General features: G+C 29.3%; 1 protein-coding gene across 2 annotated transcripts; it reads left to right on the top strand.

The window, feature by feature from the left end:
- Positions 1-632: 632 nt before the first annotated feature.
- Positions 633-26,384, top strand: LOC136970467 (uncharacterized). 2 transcript variants are annotated; one of them, XM_067264906.1, is made up of 20 exons: positions 634-796; positions 9,021-9,202; positions 10,714-10,927; positions 11,005-11,148; positions 11,226-11,491; positions 11,561-11,814; positions 12,107-12,374; positions 12,447-12,611; positions 12,734-12,887; positions 12,967-13,243; positions 15,056-15,301; positions 15,372-15,499; positions 15,601-15,833; positions 15,902-16,040; positions 16,112-16,349; positions 21,442-21,562; positions 21,631-21,885; positions 21,954-22,161; positions 22,229-22,563; positions 26,216-26,384. In XM_067264906.1, the coding sequence occupies exons 2-20, from the start codon at positions 9,130-9,132 to the stop codon at positions 26,242-26,244; spliced, it is 3,747 nt and encodes a 1,248-aa protein (XP_067121007.1). In that variant the 5' UTR covers positions 634-796; positions 9,021-9,129; the 3' UTR covers positions 26,245-26,384. The 2 variants fall into 2 exon arrangements, with proteins under 2 accessions (XP_067121006.1, XP_067121007.1); XM_067264905.1 differs by lacking the exon at positions 26,216-26,384 and having other exon boundaries at positions 633-796; positions 22,229-22,675.
- Positions 26,385-26,721: the final 337 nt, after the last annotated feature.

The following is a 26,721-nucleotide window of genomic DNA, read 5'->3' as shown; positions in this document are numbered from 1 at the left end:
GCCTAATGAACACGAGCCATTATAGGAAGAATGATTTCTGCTAGAGCACTTCATTACCAAAAGAAATTCTTAGCAGTATTGTAAGTTTCTTAATTAAATATTTTTATGTTATATACAGAGATAAATTTTCTCATTACAGGGTTTAAATTACACTTTAAGATCGAACATCTTGATTTACAACGCGTTTAAATTCTTAATTACACGAAAATTCTTATTTATACTCCAATCAAAAACTTCAAATAATTTCCGAATTAATAACAACAAACAAAATATATTTTCAACTAAAAAAAAAAAAAATAAATAAAATTTGCTTTACGAATATCAATCAAAATCCTCACATAATCTATAACGCATTTAAAAATTCTATATTCTCATTTTCGTATGATAAAGCCGAAGCAGGAAACTTTGGCTTCATACGAAAGACATTACACCAATTTCCTAATGATAATTTATATTTTCCTAAAGGTAAAACAGATAAACGTAATCCAGTTACAAATTCCCAACTGCGCCCTTGAACTCTCAATATCTCAATAGAAAGCGCAAAATGTAATTTAACCCGCTAGAGATAACTTCCGCTTTTCAGATAGAGATGACATATTGGAATCGGTGGCAAATCACCGATTAAAGTTTGATGTTTGAGAAACGAGGTAAAACGCCTTTCTGTCTCACTCTGACTCGTTATTACTCAAGGCCGCGCATGCGTCACAAAGGGAGAGTTTAGTTCCCATTCGAAGTTGTTTACAACACAAGCATCAAGTTGCGTAACGGATTAATGTAATACATATGGATTGAAAAGGTACTTAATTACTTTATAAATCGAGTAAAATGATGTCAAATTAGTGATAATTAATTAATTGCTAATTATTTTTAACTCGGTGTGACGTCTAACAATACTAAGCTTTCAATATGTTTAACCACGTGCTTTTGTTGTAAATAACTTAAAGCTATTTGTAAATACAATTTTAATTTTAAAAAGTAATAACAATTTGCGTTTTTATATAAATTTCCCAGGGATTTTTTATATATTTTTTTTATATTTTATATATATATATATATATATATTTTTTTTTCTTTTTGTAAAAGGATATATCTGTTAGTGCTACAAATAAAACAGCCAAGTTTTACGGTCGTGGTGTTTACTTAAGGTTTAAATATATTGTCACTTTAAAGGTAGAAAAATGTCTTAAAATTAACACTCCAGACAGATTTTTCTATATAAAATATTGTTAAAACTGAATAATTTTTTGAATTTTTTACTATTGACCTTCGTATATTTTATCTTGAAAAAAAAATATTGGCATAGGAAACGTAAATAAAGACTTCGCGCTTCGTCTTCTCAAGAACGGTATTTTGTTCTAATATATACATTTAAAAAGAGGGTTAATATATTAAAAACATCTTATTAGAGATATGACATTTTAAAATTCATAGCATCGCTGTTAATAGTTTCTCTGGCAGTTGTTTATTAATAGTGGCGATAGTCTTATCTTGACTGTAATAAAAATAGTTGTTTTTATATTACATTACGTCTATATGCGATTTTGTAACTGTACGATACCATACAGACATTTTTTCTTTTATATAGTGGAAGATTTCAGTATAATATTAACTAATATTTAATGAAATTTTGTATTTTTAGAGTTTTTTTTATATATTTAATTTTTAAAAAATTCATATAAAATATAAATTTATTTAATCGTTAGGCCTGTATTTTTATGGACCAACGGTAATATATTGAACAAAATTGGTGATAATTTTTAAAATTACATTTAAAAAAAAAATGTCAAATTTCCTGTCAGAATTAGGGCATTCACTTATTTGATATCCCGATCACATTCATCTGTAGGATTCTCAAGGTTGAATTTCATAGTTTTTTAGAATTCAGCATATTGCTGGTAAGGGAAAAAAAACTCGAAATCGACTGTAAAGACATTTCTGAATATTTTAAAATGAAAAAATAGTGTGATAGGATCTAATTGAAACATTTATAAACTCGCTTTCCATAACTAAACTTTTACAATATTTAAATTAGATTGTACCATATCTCTTTATATATACTGTATATGTATAATTTGAAAGCCATTTTTATTCCTTTTAAGTCGAAAATGTTTTTAAATATGAAAATTTTATCAATAATAGCGAGTCAAATGTTTTAAATTATAATTGTCACAATTGTTCGAATAGGAATTTCGTTCTGTTACTAATATAAATAAAATTTATATTACCGTAATAATAACATAAATCAAGTAAGATTTAAACAATATTAATTAAACCTATATAAATTTCTTATATTTTTGTTCAGTTTCAATTGAAAGTTTCACCGAATAGAAGTTTCAATTATCCTGCGGATAATGCGACAAAATACATAATTTTCTTAATTGTAGATTTGATAAGATCAACAATGTTATTTACTATTTATAAGAGAATTTTATCAAGTAATTCACATTTAATCACTAAATTAAGATTAAAATTCATATTTAAATACAATTAAAGTATTTGAAAACGACGGTTACTGACGGGAACAAATAGAGGTGGCCATTGTTGGATATTCGACTGTAATTCAATTTGAATAAATGTAATATATTTAGAAGTTAAATAGATCCATATACTAATTCTTTTCTGCTTCATTTACGTTAAAACTTTGACCGAAAATTGGATATTTTTAGTATTTGATCATAAAGTTTACAAGAGTAGATACGTTGACACTTCTGGAGTGCTTTGAAAATATATCGATATTCATTGAAATATGTGATGTTATCTTAACTAAATCATATGTAACTGCTTCGGTATTTCCTATTGCTAGAATTTTTAAACGCTTATTAAAAATGTAACTTATCCATTTATAAATTTCAGCTTTTATTTTTGTGGATAAGTAAGAATTTTCTATAAATAAGTCGATTAAATATTCGCGTTTTAGTTTTCATAAGGATACTTTGTATAAATCTACTATTTCAGATGTTAGTTTTCTCTGAGTTAGAGAAAACATCTTTTAAAGTTATATATAGACGCGAAAAAGAAGGGAAATTCCTAAAATTACAAAGTTAACAAGCTAAATCGAAAACAAGTGAAGTGTTAAGATTATGCTTTAAGTATAAAATAATAATTTATATCGAGAAATTAGTTTTAATAGAAACATTTTCCATAATTCTTAAAATATCTTGGTCAATATGCTTTAAATTAAGATTTGTTTTAAAAATTAATTAAAAATTATGTATGTCACTTGTTTCTATCATACAATTATTTTCAAATATGCAATATTTAATATTTGATGTTAAAAAAAGATCACTTTCAGTTGAAATTTCATTTCAAACTCCTAACTGTCCAAAATTTCAATTATAGTTTCTATAATATTTTCGTATAAAATTAACTTAGAACCAATAATATGTTATTAAAAATACAAATAAAAAGCATGAAATAATTGTCGATAAAGGCATTGACTCTGGTGCAATTTAAGAAAAACCTAACTTGACAGGAAAAGTGTAAAGGGTGGTGACATCCTCTGATAATATTGCTTACTACTTAGCAGCAGCGTAATCAGAAGCTAGGGGGAAGTCCCCTCTTACCTTTGTAAATAAATAAATTAAAAAATAAAATAAGTACAAGAAAAATACATTTATATATACAGAAAATATCTCTATCCTCAGCGCTGGTGGCTACATTCACAGTGTACAGAAGTATATGCAGGTTTACAAGTTCTAATTCGTCCCCTAATATCGGTTCAAGTTACGCTAGTGGTAATTAAATCCATTGTGGAAAATGCATAATATCGTAGCGATTCCAAAATTTTTATTAAATGGACAAGCCTGAGATACGTAATCTTAGGTCTTACTAGACTTAAGATTATAATTATAAACAATGGTTTTTAATTTGTGTAAACTGCATTTATTCTATGTATTAATAATTGTGATAAAAAACATAAAATATCATATAAATACTTTGTAAAAATGTTATAATAAATTTATAGATTAAATTTGTCGCTAATCAAGATTAAAATTATCGCATTTTGCGCTTAATAGTTATCTTGTCATAGGCTCTAACAACATTTTAATTCGATTTTAATTATAATGCAAGTAATTTAAAATACAAATATATATATTATATTTTATTAAAATCAAGGTTAGGGAATAATTATTACTGTTAAATTATTTCGTAGTAAAATTTCATGTGTTTATTGTTTGACGTCTTGCTCATGCTGATATCTTAGTTTAATATCATTCTACGAAGATTAACTGAAAGATGATGTACTCGTAAATGCATATAGAACCGATTTCTTCCAAGTTTATTATACAAAAGTACATTTATCTTTTGTTTCTGAAGGGTTTTATAACTTTAAGTATCAAATATATTTTTAATAATATTACTGTAATATGATAATTCGTAAAACTGATGTATTTAGATCATGATCAAGTTGCAATATCAAAGAGAAACATTCTCAATTTTTAGTACCAATAATAAGTCTGAGATTTTATCTTCTTGTCCAAACTTTGAATAGTTTTTTTTTAAATAAAATAATCTTAAATAAGTTTCCCACTCGCTATATTTTTGGAGTTTTATACAGTTAAACCTTCAATAACTGCCATTTATTCAGGAATGTTTCTTTTTGAATTGCATACAAAACAACCTTCGAACACAGGCCACCTCCAAACGACGGCCATTTTGTATGTTTCCGTCGGGGGCCGTTGTTTATAAGTTTGAATGTATTAAAATATCGAAATTATATAAACTGTAATTACTTAAAAATGATGAAAATGCTTATAAAATTTATTAATTATACATCGACTAATTGCCTGAATTAGGATTAAATTAAATAATAGCTTCTCCCTAGCGTGAAAGAATAAGCTCTTACTTACGAAATCAATTTTTATAAAATTGAAACGCGTAATTTAAAAATAGTTATTTTTAGTTAAATAATAAGCAGTAACGATTTTGTTTGCATTAAATTCAATACAATAGAGGCAAACAATAAAATAAAAATGAATGAAAAAGGAAGCGAGCAATAAAATAATTTATTCAAGAACGATTTGACTTAATAAATTCAAGCTTATAGACTTATAATAATGGAATGTAATTCAGTCCTAATTTACTATAAAATTGAAATAAAAATTTATACATTTTTTTAAACTTTAAAGTACTGAAATATAAAATGATCATTTCACTTTTACAGCTGTAAATAAGTTAATCATTATTCACTTGAAACTTTCGTAAATATATTTTAAAATGGGATCAAATGTCTAAACCAAAATGTAATTATTCTTTATATTATTATTTCCCTGTTATTTTATTAATTATATTAAAAAATTTATAACTGACCCATAACGTTTGAGTTGGCTCTCAGTATGACTGAAGTCAATCAAATACGACGACTGAAATTTTACACAAAGACTACCAGATTAGATTTTTGATTTCATGGCAGTAGGAAGAAATTTTATTGCAATTATATAGGTTATTACAGCCGACACAGAAATCCCTTTGATAATTATAAGAAAACATAGTTTTTAACTCCGTCCTATGGGCACTAAGAGGATTTTTTCCCATACGCATTGTGATTTCTTTCTTCCAAATTCAGAAATACCGTATTTTACAGTATATAAGATGTAACCCCATTCCTTAACAGAATATTCAGTAAAAAGTGTTTAGTATATTTAAGCCATTTGGCGAATTTGGCACTTGGCCCCAATTTTTTTACAGTATTTTGGTTTTAAAAATTAAAATGCATATTTTTATTTCTAAGGGGAAAAGAGGAGGGAGGAGGGTAAAATATTAAACATGAAAACATGCAAAAGCTGCTTAGCTATTACAAAAGACATTTTACAATTAAAATATCCGATAACTATGAATACCGGTACATGCAATTCATACATACCTTGGCATAAAATGACTTCAGGTTAGTCTTACTCAATACAATAAGAGTATAGGCAAAAAGCATTACTCTTCAATAATAATAAAAAGTCTTTAATCATCTTTAAAGCCCGAAAATTCTGCTTCCATCATCAAACCTAAAAAAAGTCATCATCCTTACCGTTTATATGCTCTAAACTGTTGGTATCACTGTCTTAAAAAAGTACATTATATTCAGTTCCATCAAGAGCATTACTAATTCTACACTGTTTAAAGGATTCATAATTATTTCAGTTTTCATATCATCTATGCTTTCTTCATTCATTCGCACCCCTATGTAATGGTGGATCTCTTCACTCTTCCTGTGTGTGTAGAGATCATGAACTAGTTATGGTTAATGGAAGATCGTAACTTCACTATAAGATGCAGGCCAATTTTTAAGCCTGTTTTTGGATGAAAGTTGCATCTTAGAAGTCATAAAATACCACATATATAATCAATTTACTTATTATAAAAAGCTTCGCTTCCTTCGATTATTATATTTATTCTTTTCTTTCGATATAGCTACTAATTTGGCTATTAACGAGACTTATCACACCACAATGAAAAGATGATCAGATTAGAATTTTATTCTTTAATTAACTCCAAATTTATAGCCAAATTGGTAAGTATATCGATAGAAGAAAAACATTTAATCAATTGTTTAATTATTCTTTTATAATTATTTATTATAAATATAATGTGAATTTTAAACCTTGAATATTTATATTTGAAAATTTATATGATCAATAAATTAAAAATACCGGATCCCATGGCCTTAATTAATATTTAAATTATTTAAAAATATCTTTAGTAAGCATTAAAATTTTTGAGATTTTTAATGACATTAATTAATTTGTTATTACCGTATGGTATTTATTATAGTTTATTTTATTTAAATATTTATAGATAAAGAGTCAATTTGGAGTTGAAAATCATATTTATCAATATTTTAGACATTGATAACATTCAAATTTTATAGTTTTTTTTTTCAAAAAGGAATGTTTAAGGAATTTTCTAAATAGACTAAATATAAACACAGAATTAATGCCTCGAATTACAGCTCTAAATTTTGCGTTATAACAGCTGACGATAAATTCTAAATTCTTTGATTTGTAGCACAAAATATACGTCTAGAACGTTGACAAATTATTAAATATCTACCGAACCATAAATTTATTTAATTTACTATTTTATTTTAATTAAAAATTATAAAATTTGCTAACAAAATGTTTATATATCAGTCATTAATATTATCACGTAGGCCTACAAGAATATATTGGCTTGTAATTAAGTTCAAAATAATGCATAACTTTTAACGTTTAATAAAATATTTACTTTTATAAAAAATCGAATTAAGATCACTTTTAAATTATTATAGTTTTATATTTTATTTTATATTTTCTCCGGGGTTTATAAAGTACAGTATTTACTAGAGAAACCTGACTGACTATTCATCGATCGAAGTAAATAAAGTCAAGGTCGAGTCAAAGCTAACTTGAGATCTTGCTTCAATAATCCAACTGACGTTTCATCAAAATATTAAATTTTCTCATATTTTTTAGATAAAAACAACAATAATTTAATGTGTCTATTTAATTACAAAGGGAAAATGATCATTTAGACAACTTTAATAGTTTAAACATTTAAATTTAATAAAATTACAAAAAAAAAAGTTCAAAAATTTTGTATATTTAACAAAAATAAAATGTTTATATTAAAATTTTGATAAATTAAATTTATTTATATTTATTTGTTTTCTAGTAGCAACAATAATTACGAATGTTATTTTAGTTTTTCAATTATTAGGCTGCAATTTAAAAAAATTGCTCACTGTCGTCCGTCTTTCTGTCTTTCCTTAATCTGGAAAATGGTGCTAGATAGATGAGAGACGAGACAAGATGTGGGACCTTAGGAGCAGAAGGTCCCGATTAACTATACAGGAACGTCCAGTGTAAACCAGACGTCACGTTATTTTAATTCAAAACTTTCTCCTGAAAGCAATTATAGATGACCGGCACGACTCTATTGTTAAAGGAAAAGTATGATGTATAGGGGCAAGATACTACGGTGCTAATTCAGGTGGAGAGCATATATTTTAAATGTTAATATAAAATCCAGCAACGAGTTGCTTAACTTTCCCGGCAACATTTGGCGACACCATCTGTTATATTTATTTTTTTATAACTTTATAACTTTATTTTCCCCCTTATTTAAAAACTTTTTATATTTTTAACTTTCTATCTGTTATATATAACAGCCGGAAAAGTATTAAAACATATTAAAAAATAATGTACTATAAATACTAATATACACATTAATATAATGGTAATGTATCAAACAGACGTTTAAATGCATATAAATTCCAGTCTTTTGAAAATATTACATTAAAATAATTTGAGTATTTCTAGAGTATTTAAAGTAGTTTATTTAGTGTTTGAAATACTTTAGAGTATGTCAAATACTCTGTCGTATTTCGAATACTAATTAAAATACCAAATACTAAATACTTATGTTGAGTATTTGAAAATACAAATACTTTGAATCTCCTAGCTAAAGTATTTCAAACACAAAAGGAAATACTCTCAAAGAATTTGAAATACTTTTATTTGTACCACGTAATATGGCCAAAGTAATGTTGAACTTCGAGAGTATTTGTGAAAACGTGACCATAATGCAATTTCATATTATAAAAGAGCTTCTTGTCTCGAAAATTGTTAAAACTAATATCTCAAATTCTATAGTAGAGATAACAGAGACTTATCACACCACTACTAGTAATATGAAAACGACACTTTTATCATCAGAATGCAACTTTATTACTGGTTTGCATTTCCGTACACATCAGCCGTACATAAAAATATATACATATCTGTTGTGGAACAAATTCGCAGAGAAATTGACATTAATCTACAATTTAAAACATACTGTTCAAAATTTGTTTCCACTCACACTGCACAGTACTATGAGGATTACATTATAAACAGGCCTACAGTACTCAGTTTCATATTATTGAAGAATTTCAATTAGCGTAGTTAAGATTGGTATATAAATGATGAAAGACAACGAAAAATTTTATGATTTTAATTAATTATAGAAAAGAATAGTTTTCTGAAAATAAGTTCACTTTTTTCTTAATTTAGATGTAACTTACGTTAGTTATTTCCGAAACGATATGGGAGTGACTTCAACGAAACGATTTTCTAAAAATATAAAACCAAATTTCCAGTAGAAATACTCGTTGATATCAATATGAGATGTTCGATTATCTGGATATTTATTTTTTGTCAATTATCTTCTGCCAAACAATGCCTTCATGATAAAGGTAAGCAAATATCATACAATAAACTTTAGTTTTTTAAGGTTTTTCAGAGTATAAGATGTTCGATGAGTAAATGCTTTTGAATGTTCGATGCTTTTGAAATTATTTTATTAGCCTTTAATTATTATAATTCATGCTTCTGAATATATAAAATACTGGTATGTTTATAAATTATATAAAAATTCGCAGTTTTCTACTAAAATACTACGTGTTCATTATTAGAATGTTAAAACATTTATGAGATTTAACGCATTTCATTTGGTTATCGCAACGGTTCAAATAAATAATTAATTAATCTTAATTAAAACCAGATAATTATCAATGCAAAAACTCAACTTCTATGAATTCTATTTAATTAAAATTTTTCAGAGTTTAATTAATTAATATTGTTTTTCGCACGTTCCTTTTACACTTGTATTTTCTAAAATAATTAAATCTTAATTCAGAAAAATTTTTATTACTACTCTTTAATGAAACATAAGTTCAAATTTTAAATGTTATATTAAATTTGTCGCTATTTAAAAATATAATTATTCATAGTCATTTTTCTAATGAAAGAAAACTTTAAAATGTACATAATTTCAAGACAAATACAAAGGTCAATTGGAGTCTTTTTGATAGGACCATCTCGTGCCATGAACCTACAAAGAAATATCGATTCCACTCGGGTCCAGTTATGTTCCTGTGGCATAATAAAGACGTATTGAGAAGAATATTTTATTCTGGAGACAGATAATTTGAAAACAAATTGTATACTATTTTAAAATTATAATAAAACAATAATTTTTTATTAAAACAGTTTCTTACTATACTGTGTTCGAAATGTGGTAACATTAAAATCGTCTTACTATGATTGTTAAATAAGCTTTATTTACGAAATATTAAGTTTAAATTGCGTTTTAACTAGTAAAAGTGAATAATAATAATAATATAATCCAGTTAACACTGTAGCAATATTATTTAACGAATTTTGCCGTCAGTAGCAGAGTTGATAACACCACTAAATAATAATAGTTGATCGTAGATTCGCGCCTGATCACCATGCTGGCCATGTGGCGTTTTTCGAATTTTTTTCGTGTGTATATTTAAATAGGAGCAATTTTTCATAATTTCCATAAAAAAAAGCCTTTCAGGATCTTCCCCTTAGCAGGTCGCCCATCTATAGAGCTGCCTTAAACCATCATTCCAATCTAATCCAATGTCTGTCCCAGTTGGGCCTTCTTTAAGTGCCTCACAGGATGGAAAGAGCCAAGCATGAAAAAACAAATATTTGGTTTATAACAAAACCTTTATAAACTCATAATATAATAACAATTTACATTTAGTTATGTTTTTGAAGTTTATTATTGCAGAGTAATAGTTTAATTATTATACGTTTACTATGTGAATGTACAGTAGGTCAATTAACATACGTAGATCTAGTCATTTGCCATACTGAATATAAAATTAATATACATAAATATGAAAAATTAAGTCGAAAAACGTAAGAATTCTCATTTACACTTTTTTTGAAGAGCAAATCTCCAAACGTTACTTCTACTCTGGCGACACAGTTCTTCCAATATATATAGAAGCAAGTAAACGACCCACACACAAATTGGTGTCCAACATTTTAAAGATACTTTTGCAAGAGAAACTCGGATATCATGACACCATTTTATTGTTACAAGACGAAGCTGTCGCATGCACTGCTACTTTGCAACGTATAACGGGATGCTTTTCTCCAGAGTAAGCGAAGTATATACGAATTTCTCATTAATTAAATTTCATGGATGAAAGCTAAATTTTGTTGTCACAATATTTAGAAAATGCAAAAAAGTAGAAAATTTCGATTCAACTGCTAGGCCTATGATAAATCTAGAAGTGTGGATTGGTCCTGGATTTAATTTGGATAAATGGAGTGATTTAACAGAAATCGAAGATTGTGGTCCTTTAGGTCCCATTGGAAGGTAGCAAATGCTTATGTATTTCAACTATTTCTTAAAATTATTATTATAGAATTTTATATTTGGATAATTTTTCGCAGATCTGATTGGTATATTTCTGAAAAATACGTCAAAGATAAATGGAATGTTAACGAAACAATACTAGATCATTGGAGAAGTTATCAAGACAGTGACATTGTGACTCCTTTCAACCTTTTGAATGAACCTGAAATTTTAACCTGGGTATTTGATAAAGAAAGTAACAGTTATTATTGTTCATATACAAAATGCGAAAATGGTATTTTTTCACCTCCACTGTGCCAAAATTCCAATGTAACGTGTGCAACTCTCCTGGCTGATTACCCTGGTAAGTATTAAAATCAGTAAATTTTTATTTGATTCGAATATTTTTAATCTGACACAAATTTTTCTGCAGAGTCCTCTTATCGAGTTCTGAAAGATCAGATTATTCAGTTAAAATTGTTTGTCAACGTCGCTTGGGTAGGACCACATTTAGAAAATATCGTTAGGAATCGATTCCATAGAAATGAACCGACATTGTTTTTTTATTGGAAACCGAGTGCACTCATATCATCGAAAAATTTCACTCATATTTCTTTTCCTTCATGTAGAGACAATATTTACCGTTCATCTCTTCCATGCGAGTTTGAAATCAGTCAACTTGAAAAGGTATAATTAATTCAGTTTATTTAAATAATTTCTTTGTACTAATTACAAATTAAATTGCAATCCATCTTAATATTTTATATTAAACTTTTAAATATTTTTGGCCTATCAGTGGCCGAATGGAACCAAATACCAGTATGTTCAGTGGCCACTCGGCCACTGAACATACTGGTATTTGGTTGCGGGTTTGCACCCGACCAACGAGCTGGCCAAGTATTTTCCAGGTTTTCATCATGGGCATTCCGTGGTGTTATGTTGCTGTATCTCATCAAACCAAACCATTTAATATTTTCAGGTGATATGGAAGAAATTGAAAAGTAATGCTCCTCTTGTATACCAGTTGGTGAATTCTATGAATTATCATCAGACAGAATATATTCAACTGTTGAAGTATACATCCACTGACAAAACAATAGAAGAAGCGGCTTGCATTTGGATTAAGGAAAATGAATATATATGGAGTAAATGGTTACCAGATAATATTCCAGATAAGACAGTTCTCTATATAGGTGGAATTTTCCCCGTTACAGGTCCCTATAAAGAACTTGCTGGTGTGGTACCAGGTTAGTTTAACATTGAGAAATATATCACATCATGTAAAATTTTATTTAATAATTTCTTTTTTCCTTTTAAAGCTGCCGAATTGGCTGTAGATGCAGTTAACAAGAATAATAGTATTTTGAAGAATTATAAATTAGAATTATTGATTCAGGACGGACGTTGCATGGCAGATGTTGTTATGAAAACTTTTATAAGTTATGTGACAAATTCTAGTTTCAATCGATTAATCGGAATTTTAGGTAATTATCTAAATATATAGATTTTTAACCAATTTGTTACAATTTGCCATTGAATTACATTCATTTCTTAAAGAATATATTGAAATTATAAATATTAATATTTAACATTATAAATTTTGTAGGATCAGCATGTTCCGATACTGTGGAACCCATTGCGGGTGTTGCCAAGCATTTTAATTCTATTATTATAAGTTACAGCGCAGAAGGAGCATTATTCAATAATCGTGAAAAATATCCTTTCTTTTTAAGGACTACACCAGAAAATAACCAATTAAGGCAAAATAAATCTTTAATATAGAAACTTTCAGTAGGCTTTATCACATTGATGCTTACAATCAACGATTTTCTATTCCAGGTTTGTATTTTTAAAGCTTTTCCTTCATTTTGGATGGCATCGAATAGCTGCTTTAACAGAAGATGGCCAAAACTATCCAGAATACTTATCGCTACTTCACGATCTTTTACAATCGCAAGGATTAAATTTTATTAGTAATAGAAAATTTCCACGAAATCGTTCGTCGAACAACATGTCTCAGTATCTTCTTGATCTCAAAAATAAAAAAGCTCGCATCATAATTGGCGTTTTCTACGATTCCACTGCAAGAGCTATCATGTGTGAAGCTTATAAACAGGTAATATATATTCTATCTTTACTGATAAACGTGTCTGTTATCTGAAGTTAATGATATTCACGAAGTTCGATATATGAAAGATAGCTTCATGTGTACACAAATCAACCCAAACTGAATATCTCCATATATAATAATATGAGATTAATATTTTTAAAGCTATTTAGTGAGAAATATCTATTAAACTTTTGAATCATGCTTGGTGTATTAGATATATTGAATGGAAAAAAACTATTGTTTAATATCATTACGTTGATAGTAAGCATTTAATTATATGTTATATGCCAAATAACGTTTATTTTAAGATTTGGTAGATTAAATCAGGATTAAAGATGTTTGAGGATTAAAGATTATTTAAAATTTTACAAAAATTAGGAATGGAATAGAATTAAATATTTTAATAAATTATAAGGGTCAACAAGCAAAAGTAAGATGGGGAAATGACACGAGTAAGATAGGGATGTGAATTGTTCTATGCCCTGTTTAACACATACAATGAGTGAATAATGAGAGAGATATTTGAAGACAGAGATAGAAATGTAAGATCTGCAACCGCATATCTTACATTTCTATTAATAAATAGTGTAAGATATGCAACTGCATTTTAGTACTAGTGTCACAAATTGTCATGTAAGAAGGTGTCACCAGAATAAAACAGGATAAAATAGTTTTAAAATACTGTTCGAAGATCAGTGACGTTCGTGAGGTCGTATATTTGATTATATAAATTAAACATTAAAAACAAAGTTAATATATTTATTAAAAGTAAAAAATAAATAAAAATTGAATAATAAATTATTAAATTAAAATTAATTTCATCTTGTATTGTTGTTTTATCTTGCAATATTCAATAAAGAGTTGAAACTCAAAGAGCTCTTAACAAAACAATATTTATGGGTCTTACAATACATAATCGAAATTACTTTCATGAAAATATTTGTGGAAATACTTTTTCACGTTATTTTACTGAAAAAATAAATATTTAACATTAATAATTATAGTAAGAATCAATACATACGATAAAAATACAGGGTGATTCACTAGGAACTGGAAACTTATATGGAATAACTCGGTATATATGAACATGAAACACAAACGGAGTGATTTTTCCATGACGAAATAGTCCACAGTCGACCAAGGTATTTTACATTACATTGTTATTCAAGTGTGATTGTGTAATCTTGATGTTGAAGAAAGAAAGTGTTCAGTTCCGAGTAAATCACCTGGAATTAATTGAAACAATACCTGAGGGATGCAAATGTCTCAGACTATAAAACCACAGTATTTAAAATTTAAGTAAGTAAATTATTAACTTTTTCGTTTATATATAAAATTTAAAAAACGTTTAATTTGTTGATATTTTTAATATTTATAATTTCTAACGATTATTTCACTTAAGAAAAAATTGTAAACTCAAAACGATTTGGGATCCCTCCAATAGTCAATGTCCAAACAGTCCCCTCATAGGCATAATATCTTCTGACAATATTTTTAACACGATTCTTATATTTTTAAAGTGTCATATTGTAAATTGACGCATTATCTCTATGCATTATTATGAAAATTACAGCAAGAATAATCAGACTGTTGTTTTCAAACAAACAAAAAGCCTAGAAACTATTGTTACACCTCTCCTGAATAATACGAAGTAAATGTATTTCAGATTATAAAATACAATATAATATTTAAATTTTTTTTTATTTAGTAAAAATTATTCAATAGAAAAATTATTACCGAAGATTTTATTGAATATTTAGATTTTTATTAAAATTTTATGTAAAATTAATATTAAAATACATCTTTAATTTTGCACAGAAAATGACAGCTTATCAAGGTTACCAGTGGTTTTTACCAGCATGGTTTAGCAATAATTGGTTTGATACCGATTACTTTAACACTCTAGGAGAATCAATTCCGTGTACCACAGAACAGATGAGTAAAGCTATCGATGGTCATATTACCCTTATTTATACTTTTTATGCTGATCCACAAATTGTCATGCAAGAAGGAAAGACCATCCAAGAATGGACATCTACATACAAAACTTATGCCAGTTCCCAAGTATTCTAAACGATATAAAATTATTAATCGGTTTATATTTGTAAATCTAAACTATTTTTATTTTAAATAGAATAGAACCATAAGTAAATATGGCGGATACGCGTATGATGCCGTTTGGGTTTATGCCTTGGCTTTAGATAATCTGTTAAACGAAAATGACAGCATGGTGGCAATTTTGCATTCAGATACAGTAACCAGGTTAGTTTGATTTCAAAAATATTTTAAGTTACATACTTTAATTTTATAGGATGTATAGCTTATACATAAAATTGTTTAATGAAAAAGTTTTAAAATTACAGAAAGTTTATCTCTCTCTTAATGAAAACTAATTTTATGGGAGTATCGGGTCGTGTGAAATTCGTTGGATCCAGTCGACTGTTAGACATTGTTATTTGGCAATGGCACGGTAATGTTACACGTGAAATTGGAAGATACATTCCCATCTCGGAAGAGAACGGTTCTTTAGAAATAAATAAATCGGCCATTGTTTGGTTAACGCATGACGGTAGGCAACCATCTGATGGAATGGAAGGTAAGTGATTGCTTACCTTCTATTATAAAGATAATTATTATTACTATTGAGAAACTTTTTATAAATAGATCCAGAAATGTGTTCTGTTGAGCAGTTTCGAGCAATGTTGAACGTCAGCTGTGAACTCGCCCTTGTTATCATGAATATTCTCGGTTTTTCCATATTTGCTTTAGTATTATCAATTGTTTTTATATTGTTGAAAAGAAGGTTAGCTCATAAAACTTTGATTAATTTATTTGAAAAACATTTTCTATTGATGATTTATTAATGTTTATTAGATACGAAGAAAAAATGAAACTAACTAAAGAGAGAATTAAGGAATTAGGATTAGTTGCCGCCCATAATCTCTTAGCATTAGATGAATGGGAAATACCAAGAAACCATGTTGTTATCAATAGAAAATTGGGAGAAGGCGCTTTTGGTACTGTCTATGGAGGAGAAACTTTCATAGAATCTAAAGGATGGGTAGCTGCTGCTGTAAAAACACTTAAAATAGGTGCCTCAGTAGAAGAAAAGGTATTTAAAAATTGAAAATAGTTTTAATTGTTTTTAGTATAAATTTTTAAAAATTTTCAATAAATTTAATAATTTAAATCACACGCGTCCAATCTGATCATTTTATACTGTATTTATGCTGGTTTTAACGTAGTAATTAACAATCGCAGGAGAAATCAGTTTAATAGAAAATAACTAATTAAACATTTCAGTTTCATATATGCAGAGTTTATATATTTATATCTCAAAAAAGGCAATAAAAAACTTAAAATATTAATTGAAAAAATTATATTTCAAAATTTCGATAATATATAAATGTATGAAAAGAAATCTGTTATAATATTTTATATTTTCCATCATAAAAATTTTACCAAACTCTCTTAATAAATCAAATTCTGACGAACAAATGACCGAAGTGTCGGCCGGCTGTTTTGGGAACCATGAACAAATCTGAATGGTCGAAAAACTCCATGAATTTTTCGAGAGGTGGTCGGCCTTGTACCTCACTTTCCGGTCTTTTTTATTGTGGGCCTGGCATATTCCATAATGAGTGTGATTTAAAAAAGGCTGTCTTAGTACTCACAGGCGAGAGACAAATAATACAATTCAAAAAATCTAGCAACGACTTGCGTAACTTTCCCGGCTTTTATGAGATTTTATTTTTAAAAAATAACATTTGTATTATTAATCAAGATAAATAGCTAAAATTGTATGTGGCGCCATCTGTTATGATATTTTGTTATATAAAAACTTTATATATTTTTTATTATTATAAAATAAGAAAAATACGTAATTTTGAAGATAGCGACGAGTTTTATAAAACACTAAATGCTAACAACAAATAAAATCTTTAAATCTGACCCCTCGCGAGATATGATAACTGACTACCCTCTATCTCTTCATCCCCTTGACCTTTCATGACCAAAATTTAATAGCATCAATGCCCCTTATACACAAGCTACCCTGCCAAATTTGGTTTCTTTATCTTCATCCCGTCCTGAGATATTAAGCAAAATGTACGTCAACACACACACTCCTCCACACACACATATCCAAGGAATTTTTTGCCATTTTTCTTTTTTTACTTTTTGGGTTCAGGAAGTCTCAAAACGTAAAGATTTGCAAAAAACTCGGAGGATCAAATCTGACACGATTTTATTACTTTCCCTTCTTACGTATAGGCCTACCTAACAGCTGGGAAAATAAAAAGTATAGTGAAACCTGCGTAAACCGGAATCGCACGGTACCGAATATTTTTCTAATTTGGCAGGTTACAGACTTTTTATAACATAGAGAATAGCCCATTTAGGAAAGTTTCTTTTTTATTTGAACAGATTTTTCTGTATAATACAAGTATACGGAAGGTTACTATAATGTGACCTTCTGTATAAATCAAACGAGTCATCGCTGAAACGAGAAATGTTGTGTAGCAATAAAAACGCAAAACGCATAAATTGTGCAGCACTACTTATGCATTTTTATAGCTAGGCTACATTCTTATTTCAGTGGTGACTCATCTGATTTATTTTCATTTAATGCAAAACTTTTTGATGTTATCTAGATAGATATTTTGAGTGCTTCTAAGTGACAAACAAAAACGACTAAGTAAATTAACCACTTTGGAGCTTAATAATTCCCGTGCTTTTTGTCGACAAAAATTTTGCATGGAAGTTTGTGTATTAGCGGATTGATGCTATTAAATGTTAGAGGTTATAAGTCAAGAGGGTAGGGAGATGGAGGGGGGGGGTCGTGTGTCATATCTCGAGTAAGGTCGGACTTAATGATGTTACTTGTCGTAAGCATTTACAGTGTTTTCTTTTTTATAAAACTCATCCTTGCCCTCAAAATGAAGCGTTTTGCCATTTTATAATAATTAAAAATATAAAGTTTTTAAAATAAAATATCATAAAAGAGTTTTAATCGCAGTTTTAAATGTCGGGAATTTTAACAAGATTTTTGCTAGGTTCTTTTTTTGATGGGAACGTTGCTTTGTTACAGTACATAGTCACTACTTCTGGCGAATTGTTTTTTTATCCATTAATTTATCAGTGTCCTTGAACTAAGTAAAATGACTGATTTTTGTTGCGATCCACTGCCTGTTGCTCTAACTCGAAGGCCATCATTGTGAGGCCATTACTCCGTTATTCAAAAGGAAACGTGACAACTCGTACTTCACCCTTTAGAAGTGCAGTCGAAAGTATGAATGTCAAGTTACTCCATTATTCAGGGAAAAGGTCATCGAGAGAGCCAGTGATAAAACTTCAACGAATGGACTCTTATTTGACTCCACAAACTAATAAGAATTCCTGTCCGAAATTTGGTCAGAATCTTCGTTTGCAAGACTAAAGTTGATGTGGAAAAAATAGAATCACTCTTACGAATTTTAAGGGATGTTGTAAGTTTATGGCTTCGAACTTCGATATTATGAAAACAAGGAGATTCAATGAATCTAAGAATTGAAATGTTTTTTTTTTCTTTTTTAACTCTTTCCGCCCTGTGGGCACTAAGAGGGCCTCTTTTAGTAGGCCCATTATGGGTTCGGCCAGGCCCACAATGGGGCGACCGGGTGGTGAGGGACGGGGCCCGACATATCCGAACGGACCACCCCCGAAAAATAGAATTGAAATGTTAGAAAGGAACACCGATCGAGTGAACTCGGGTATGGATGAACTATTATTTACAGCAGATTAAGCACTTAATTTTATTAACATTGATAAATTAATGATGATTAATTATACAATTCCTAAAGAAATAAATCCACAAATTTATATTCGAGGATTTTTCTGAAAAAAATAACATTAGTTAGTTTAGGAATTAAGAATATTATTTATTTTACGCGTAAAGGTTCGTTTCTGGTAGGAACATTTTCTTTTCCTGCAGGAATTCTGTAATACTTCGTCCAGTGTCAACTTTTAGAATTCTCGCGTGAATTATTTGACTAGTCATTGGCAAACTGTTAGGTTTGCTGTAAGTGAAAATGTTAATTAGTAGTACGTAAAATTGACAACTTCGATCAGTGGCAAATTTTAAGAGGATTTAATTCCAAAAATATTAGCCTTTTTCTTATAATGGGACCAATAAGATATAACAAAAGATTGTCGTCATAAACGTAGCAAACAAGACACGATTTTTTTCTGACGCTGAAAGGCTTCGAGTGATCAGATTACACTAGTAAGTAATTCACGGAACACGTATTTGGAAAGTAGCCATGAATTATTAGTGTAATCTGAAATTAGTATTTGGGATATTTTTGGTATTAAATCTAATGGTTTGATAAAAGCACCCCTGTTTCTTAGTATAGATTTAATTACAAAGTAATTTTCTAATTCTTTCCGATCCAAGATTTATATAACGTTCAGATTTGATCATTGCAATATTTTTCAGTCAGTACTTTCGTTTCATTTCGTTACTTATTTTCTTGAAGTTACGAAGTTCGATAATAATAGCGAGGTTGAGGCCGAAGTTTTAAACGCGAAAACGTGTACGTCGGACGTTCGGCGCTGCTTTCCTGTAAGCCTAGAAGTTTGACAATGGCGTTTGGAAAGTCAGTGGAATCATGCTCGACATTCCAAACGCCATTGTCAAACTTCTAGGCTTACAGGAAAGCAGCGCCGAACGTCCGACGTACACGTTTTCGCGTTTAAAACTTCGGCCTCAACCTCGCTAATAAAACATTGAATTTTAGTTTATACATATCTAACAGCTGCGTTCATCAGACTAAACGATTTTGTAGCGGTTGAGTATTTTCTTGCCAAACACCCTCAATAAAAGCGCTACTTCGAAACATGTTTAGCGTATTGACATCACATTTGTGGACTTCATTTACACTACCTTCGGATAACGCTGATTAATCAAAGATGGCTGCTCCCATACAAGTGAAGCGTATATTATTTAAGAAACTGAAGGCATGTATTAATCCATATAGTCAATACTTGTACACAGCTATCGGCAAATGTATGCAAAATGTATGGTACAGAGGATCCATTGACGTTACATAATTTAATGCAGCCACTGCTCAATTAGAATTGTTGATTTCGTTGAACATAATCTGTGTCCGCTGTTTGTTACAATATTTACTAACGATAAGTCCAATTTATTGTTACGAGAATTTAAAAAACTTTAGTGTGATATCAGTTGTGCACTGTCATTAGTCCTTCTCTCTCTTTTTTTACTTTGTTTTTGTGAGTATTAAAACGGTTTTCAGCTGTTATTTTCTAAAATCGTCGTATTAAAATATACGACGATTTTAGAATTTAAAAAATAATTTTTTAAAATTAATTATATTCATGAATTAAACTGAATTTAAAAATTAATTAATCAGATTTTAGCTTTAACTTGAAGGGAATTGAATTTGTTAAAAAATATTTCATTTTTAAAATGTTTTATCTCCTTTCACTTGTTTTTTCGACAATAATTTTGGTGCGATATTTGCATATAGCACATTTTGTTTACGTTATGCTTCGATAAAAATGCGTAAATGTATTTAAAGTATTAATTCTGATGACTACACCTATACAATTTGATTTAGTTTAGAAACCAATTTTATTCCGTAATTTCTATGATCAAAAACTTCGATATTAGTGGAACATAGTTAACTCGAAGTCATTCCCCCTCCCCCATCGTCTAGCATAGGGACTTACACGTTAAATCAAACCGGTTACGCCAATTTGTCAAACTGTTTAACTTGAATGAGGTTTTCATATCGTATTTTCATAATCTCCAGAATTTTAATTTAAATAAAATATCTGATTGGTACAGTAGTTGCAGTTATTGTGTTGTTTTTTCACACATTTTTTCAAACTCGTAGCAATTTAGATGCTTTTTTATAGGTATTTTCTATCACACTTTTGGAGTTTAGTCAAGCTCACAATAGATGCAATCGAGTGGTAAGGGATCCAAGGGCAGTGTGCTACTAAAAAATTCCTTGGGGTAATCGCCTGCTCGGATTTACTCCCAGGTTCCGCAGTATCGGCAATGGGCTGATGCTCAACTACCTCAATCGCATTGACAGATTAATAAAGAAATTTTGTTAAAAAAAAAAGAATAAATTCGTGCTTAATATAAATTTAGAATATGTTCATTACGATTAATTTTACTTTATAATTATTATTAGTTAGATTTTTTGAGTGAGGCAGATATGATGAAACGATTCAATCATCACAACATTGTTAGTTTGCTTGGTGTTTGCACCAAAGGAGAACCTGTATACATGATTATGGAGTTTATGTTATATGGTACGTATTGATTTTTCATAAATTTGAATAAAAGTTCTCTGGAATTTATGAACATTCGTATCTCGCAGGTAATTTGAAAACATATCTTCTTAGCCGAAGAAATCTCGTAAAAGAAAACGAAACCAACGAAGAAGTTTCTAGCTTCTGTCTAACAAATATGGCTTTAGATATTGCTCGAGGACTTAGCTATCTTGCAGAAATGAAATATGTTCACCGCGATTTGGCTTGTCGAAACTGTTTAGTAAATGCCAGAAGAGTTGTCAAAATTGGAGATTTTGGCCTTTGCAAACCTGTGTTTGACTGCGACTGTTATAAATTTAAAGGTATACTAATGTTTTTATGATATTTATTCCAATTTCCCATTTAAAAGTTCCACTCTTGTTTCTTTAAGGTAAGATGCCAATCAGGTGGATGGCACCTGAAAGTCTGTCAAAAGGAATATTTTCACCAATGACAGATATATGGAGTTATGGTGTTTTGCTTTATGAAATGGTCACTTTTGGAAGCTTCCCATTTCAAGGATTTTCAAATAATCAAGTCTATGAACATATTATAAATGGAAAAACACTTTCTGTTCCAAAACAATGCAAAACAGAATTGTAAGTATCATTTTTGTCATATTAATTTTTCTGGATTAAAATTCACTTGTAATTTTGTTTTATGTAGAAAAATGTTGATGTTGCAATGCTGGTATCAAAATCCACAACAAAGGCCAATGGCCAGCCAGATAGTAGAAATCTTGGCTAATAAACCAAATTTAATCTCCCCGTGCTTGGATGCACCTTTGGCAAGTGTAGAAGTGGCTGATGTTAATTCTTCTGAGTTAGCATTTCCAGATCTTAATCAATTACAACCATCACCACCGCATGTTTGGATTAAACAAGATCAGAATCCTTTACCTATTCCTATTCCTTCAACAGTTGATAGCACTTCAGAAGCAGAAACTGCTAATTGTTTGGAATCTTCACCTCTAATGAACTGGTCACTGAAACATATTAATGGTGAATATGTAACTTTACAAACTAAAGTGAATTAACATTTTTTATTTTATATATAATACATACAAATTCTATACATGTAAAGGCTGTGTTAATAATAAATATTTTTATTTTATATTAGAATTTTTTATTCATATTAACAGAATAAATACATATCTTAGAAAACGAAAACATCTGCAGTTTAGGGGACCCTGGTTCCAGTACCGATTGGCTCAGAAATTTTCATGGGTGGGTTGATCCTTATATATCGGGCCCTCACTGTCTGATTACTCGTAGTGTCGAACAAAAATGAAAAATGAAGTTGCTTTTAATTAATATTCTTTTATTTTTAATCCATTCTGTAAAAATTCAAGTCTAAAATGGCCGCCAGATCTGTCAAGTGTACCGCTTCGCCTTTGCGATAATTTTCCCCCATCTCAATTGTGGATATCACAACCTTCCCATTAGACACGGTTAGTGAGTAAAGGTAATATTGAGTGAAGGTTTTTCTGTATATTTTTTAACAAGTACAGTTACTTAATTTAACACAGATGTGTGATTTAATAACAATTTAACACATTATTGCTAATGTGAGATAAAAAAATAACTTCTAAACAAAGAATACAAACTTTTGAAACCTATTTACTACGCATGTTGTTTGAATAAAATCAAATTGAAATGTCTTCAGATATAAAGTATAATATGCTGATACGCATTTAGAGTTTCAGAAAGGATACAAACAATAAAAACTTCAAACATATGTGGTTTAAAAAATTCAGTTCAGGAAATTTTGAACTAAAGGATACGAAACGTAGGAAGCACCCAAAAGCTGCCGATAAAGAAAAATTACAGGAAGAAATTGTTATAATTTAAGGAATAACACACAATATATACGTAACCAAACCAAAAATAAAGCGAAAATCACTGAAAACATACGAGCGTAACAGAGTGAGAGACTTGTGTGCACAATTTACGCTTTTCACCGGGCTCGCAGTTCGAACTGCAAAGCAAACTTTTGTCAAATTTCAAGTTCGAGGTTAGTTTTCTTTCTTTTTTTTTTTGTTACAGCAACACGACACGTGGGCGATTTGCTGAGGGAAAATGCCTCCCGGGAGATCTCTTCAGGGAAAATAGCCTCTATTTAGGTGTTACTAACATAAAGAAAACCCAGAAAACTCCACTTGGGCAGCCCGTTGACCAGGCACGAACCCACGGCTAGTGTTTAGTGGTTTTATCCACTCACCACTGGTGGCGCCTTTAGTGTTTGAAGTACGAGATACCGCTCTATAAATTATTGTAATAATAATTTTGTTGTTCTACAATTCTGTGTTAATTTACTAATTCATAAATTAGATGTAAGTTATTTTAGGTTGATTCTCTGAAATTTGAACTCTATACAAGAAATGACAAATTTTTACTTACATTCAAAATACAGTGTTTCTTTGTCAGATCAATTGTAATAAAATTGAAAATCTTTAAATTATTCATTTTAAAACACATTCTGGAATTCTAATATATTCTTTACAAAATATGTACAGTACGTACATAGTGTAATAACATAATAACAATCTCTATAATCTTATTCATTTATGTAGTTTTTTCAGTCATTGTACTCAACAATCAAAATTCATGATGATAGATAAGATCTCAAATGTAAGATTGCATGTGAGATGCTGTTGAGTTCCTAAAGAGTGTTGTCCAACCAGTAGCTTATGAAATCGTATTCTGTTACTTACTTTAGAGATGCCAAATAAGTCAGTTCTTTGAGATGTTCTATCTGATCCCCCATAGACTGTGATGTGTCATGTATGGCAATCTGTGACTTGGCATATACACATTTTTAAAGACAATGTAATTTCTCATCTTAAATATTGTACCATTGCATTGTAACTTCTACAATCCAATTGGCAGATATTATGTATATTGGTCCTTGCCCATAAAGCACACCTTGACCAAATGAATAACACACTAGAGACTAGTAGTTGGTCAGGGTTTGGTTCTCACCAACAAGCAGGTTACTGGAATTTTCTGGGATTTCTTCACATTTTTAACATCTAAATAGGCACCAGTTTCCAATAAAAGTCTTCCCAGAAGGCATTCCCTGAACTTGGCAATAGGGATCAGTTTCCTATAAAGTGTTCTTGAGAGACCAACCCTATTTGGCAGATTGTCCATATGTTCCATTGCCTCATTCCACAAATCCATTCTTGTCCATAAATCTTTAGTTCAACATAATACAGTCCAACTTATACAAATCATATATTAATATGATTAACTTTAAATCGTATTCTTTGATAGGATTAAATAAATCATTTTTACAGATTAAAATCAAGTAATTAGTAGCAATTTAGTACATTCAATAATTGCAACTTATTTTGCAATTACACTAATTGACAGAAAAGTTATGCACTAAGGAGGAGGCATTGGAATCGAATGAACTTTATTAATGCAAACGTAATAACAATGGTAATAAATGATTACAATATCATAGTAAGAGGACAATTTCCCATGAAACAGTGATATAATGATTAAAGAAATATTTAGTGCCTTACAGGATCTCTTCTTGTCTGGATGCATGGAGGCATAAAGGCATCATATCCTGCAACAGATTTGCAAACAAATATTGCACTATTGCTCCAGATCATTCACATTCATAGATGGCCAAAGACTGGAGTTTCATCAGTTCCATAAATTCTTGATATAAAAAAAAATCTGTAGACCACAGGACAAGTGTGGCAATATGACAGAGATATTCATGGGAAACTGTAGCTGTGTGTGACCAAACATTATCTTGCTGGAAAATGATCGTTTACAGCCCAGCCACAAAAGACAATACAAAAGTGAAAGATTTCCTAAACATATTGTTTTGCCATTATGGCCCTCATACCACTATTTAGGGTGATTGAGTGATATACTGTATAGTACATAACTCAATCACCCTAAATTACTCCCTAGATCAGCATGCCAGTACTACTATCCCAAGGCAAAAGGCTATTGCCAAAACATTTCAAAATCAAGATGTACACATGGCATCACACCTTTAATACCACTTAATATCTAGTATGAAAAACTTCAGCCTACCAACTAGCATTCAGAAAGATATTTAAAAACAATTACATTATATAAATTTTCATGTTAATTTTTATATCTTACTATTCTTCACATAATTATGTTTATTCTTTGGTGGGTTTTGGCATACAGAATATAAGGAAAATCTCTCAGTTGTGCTGTATGCGTTTTGTATTGTTTGGGCAAGCATTTTTACAGGATTCTGGATAGTAATTTTAAGGCATTTTGTGATTAAATTGCATACCAGATAATGCTACTCAACTATAATAATTTACATCCCTGTCTGAAATATATTACTGCAAAACTTGGCATACAGCTTTTGCCATTCTGATAAGCAAAATAGTGGGTGTGATTATTCTCTACAACATTATGATCAAGAATGCAGCGTCAGTTGAGAACAGCCATATCTGCTTCTTTGCTAATTTTAGTTTGAATATTTTCTTCTAATCACATAAAAGAAATTTAGATAAGTACATTTTTTAAAACATATAGACAAACTAATTAAGACAGTGAGATATGTTAGCTGGAAATATTCTCTAAAATCATTTTATTTGATTATTGTGCTGCTTGGTCCATTTTAAATGAAGCTTTTCTCTTTGCTTTACAGGATGTGGAAATCAATGTATGCAGATATAACACAGTTTAGGAAGATATCAACCTTCAGGTTCTGGAAGTTGCCAACAAAGAAAGATCTGTTGACAACCAATCGCTTTTGTCTTTTTAAATATATCTTTTCTCAAAAAATATGCTTGATTTTGGTATATTTTTTAATAAATTCTTTTAACTTGAAAGGAATTTATTATGAAAAAGTAAAATATCTTGTTTTTATAATAAGTAAAATGGTTTGTTTTATTTATTTAGAAAACAATGGAAACTATAATATAATGTCAATACATATAAATAATACCTCCATCTTTATGAAACAGGGATGTATAAGTTATATATATATAAATTATTATTTCCTGCTCAAAACTTAAATATCCAAAAAATTTATAAAACATATATATCAAGTTTACTTTTATTGTGAGAATGAAACAATTTTAAAAAATTCAACTATTTTCTAAATGAAATGATGTTTATAACAAAGAAAATTTATTGACAAATATTTAATCA

Source organism: Centruroides vittatus, unplaced genomic scaffold (genome assembly GCF_030686945.1).
Source record: "Centruroides vittatus isolate TY-2023 unplaced genomic scaffold, ASM3068694v2 contig_199, whole genome shotgun sequence".
Lineage (NCBI taxonomy): Eukaryota > Metazoa > Arthropoda > Arachnida > Scorpiones > Buthidae > Centruroides > Centruroides vittatus.
The sequence above is the reverse complement of the archived record's forward strand: the minus strand, read 5'-3'. Positions and strand labels throughout refer to the sequence as shown.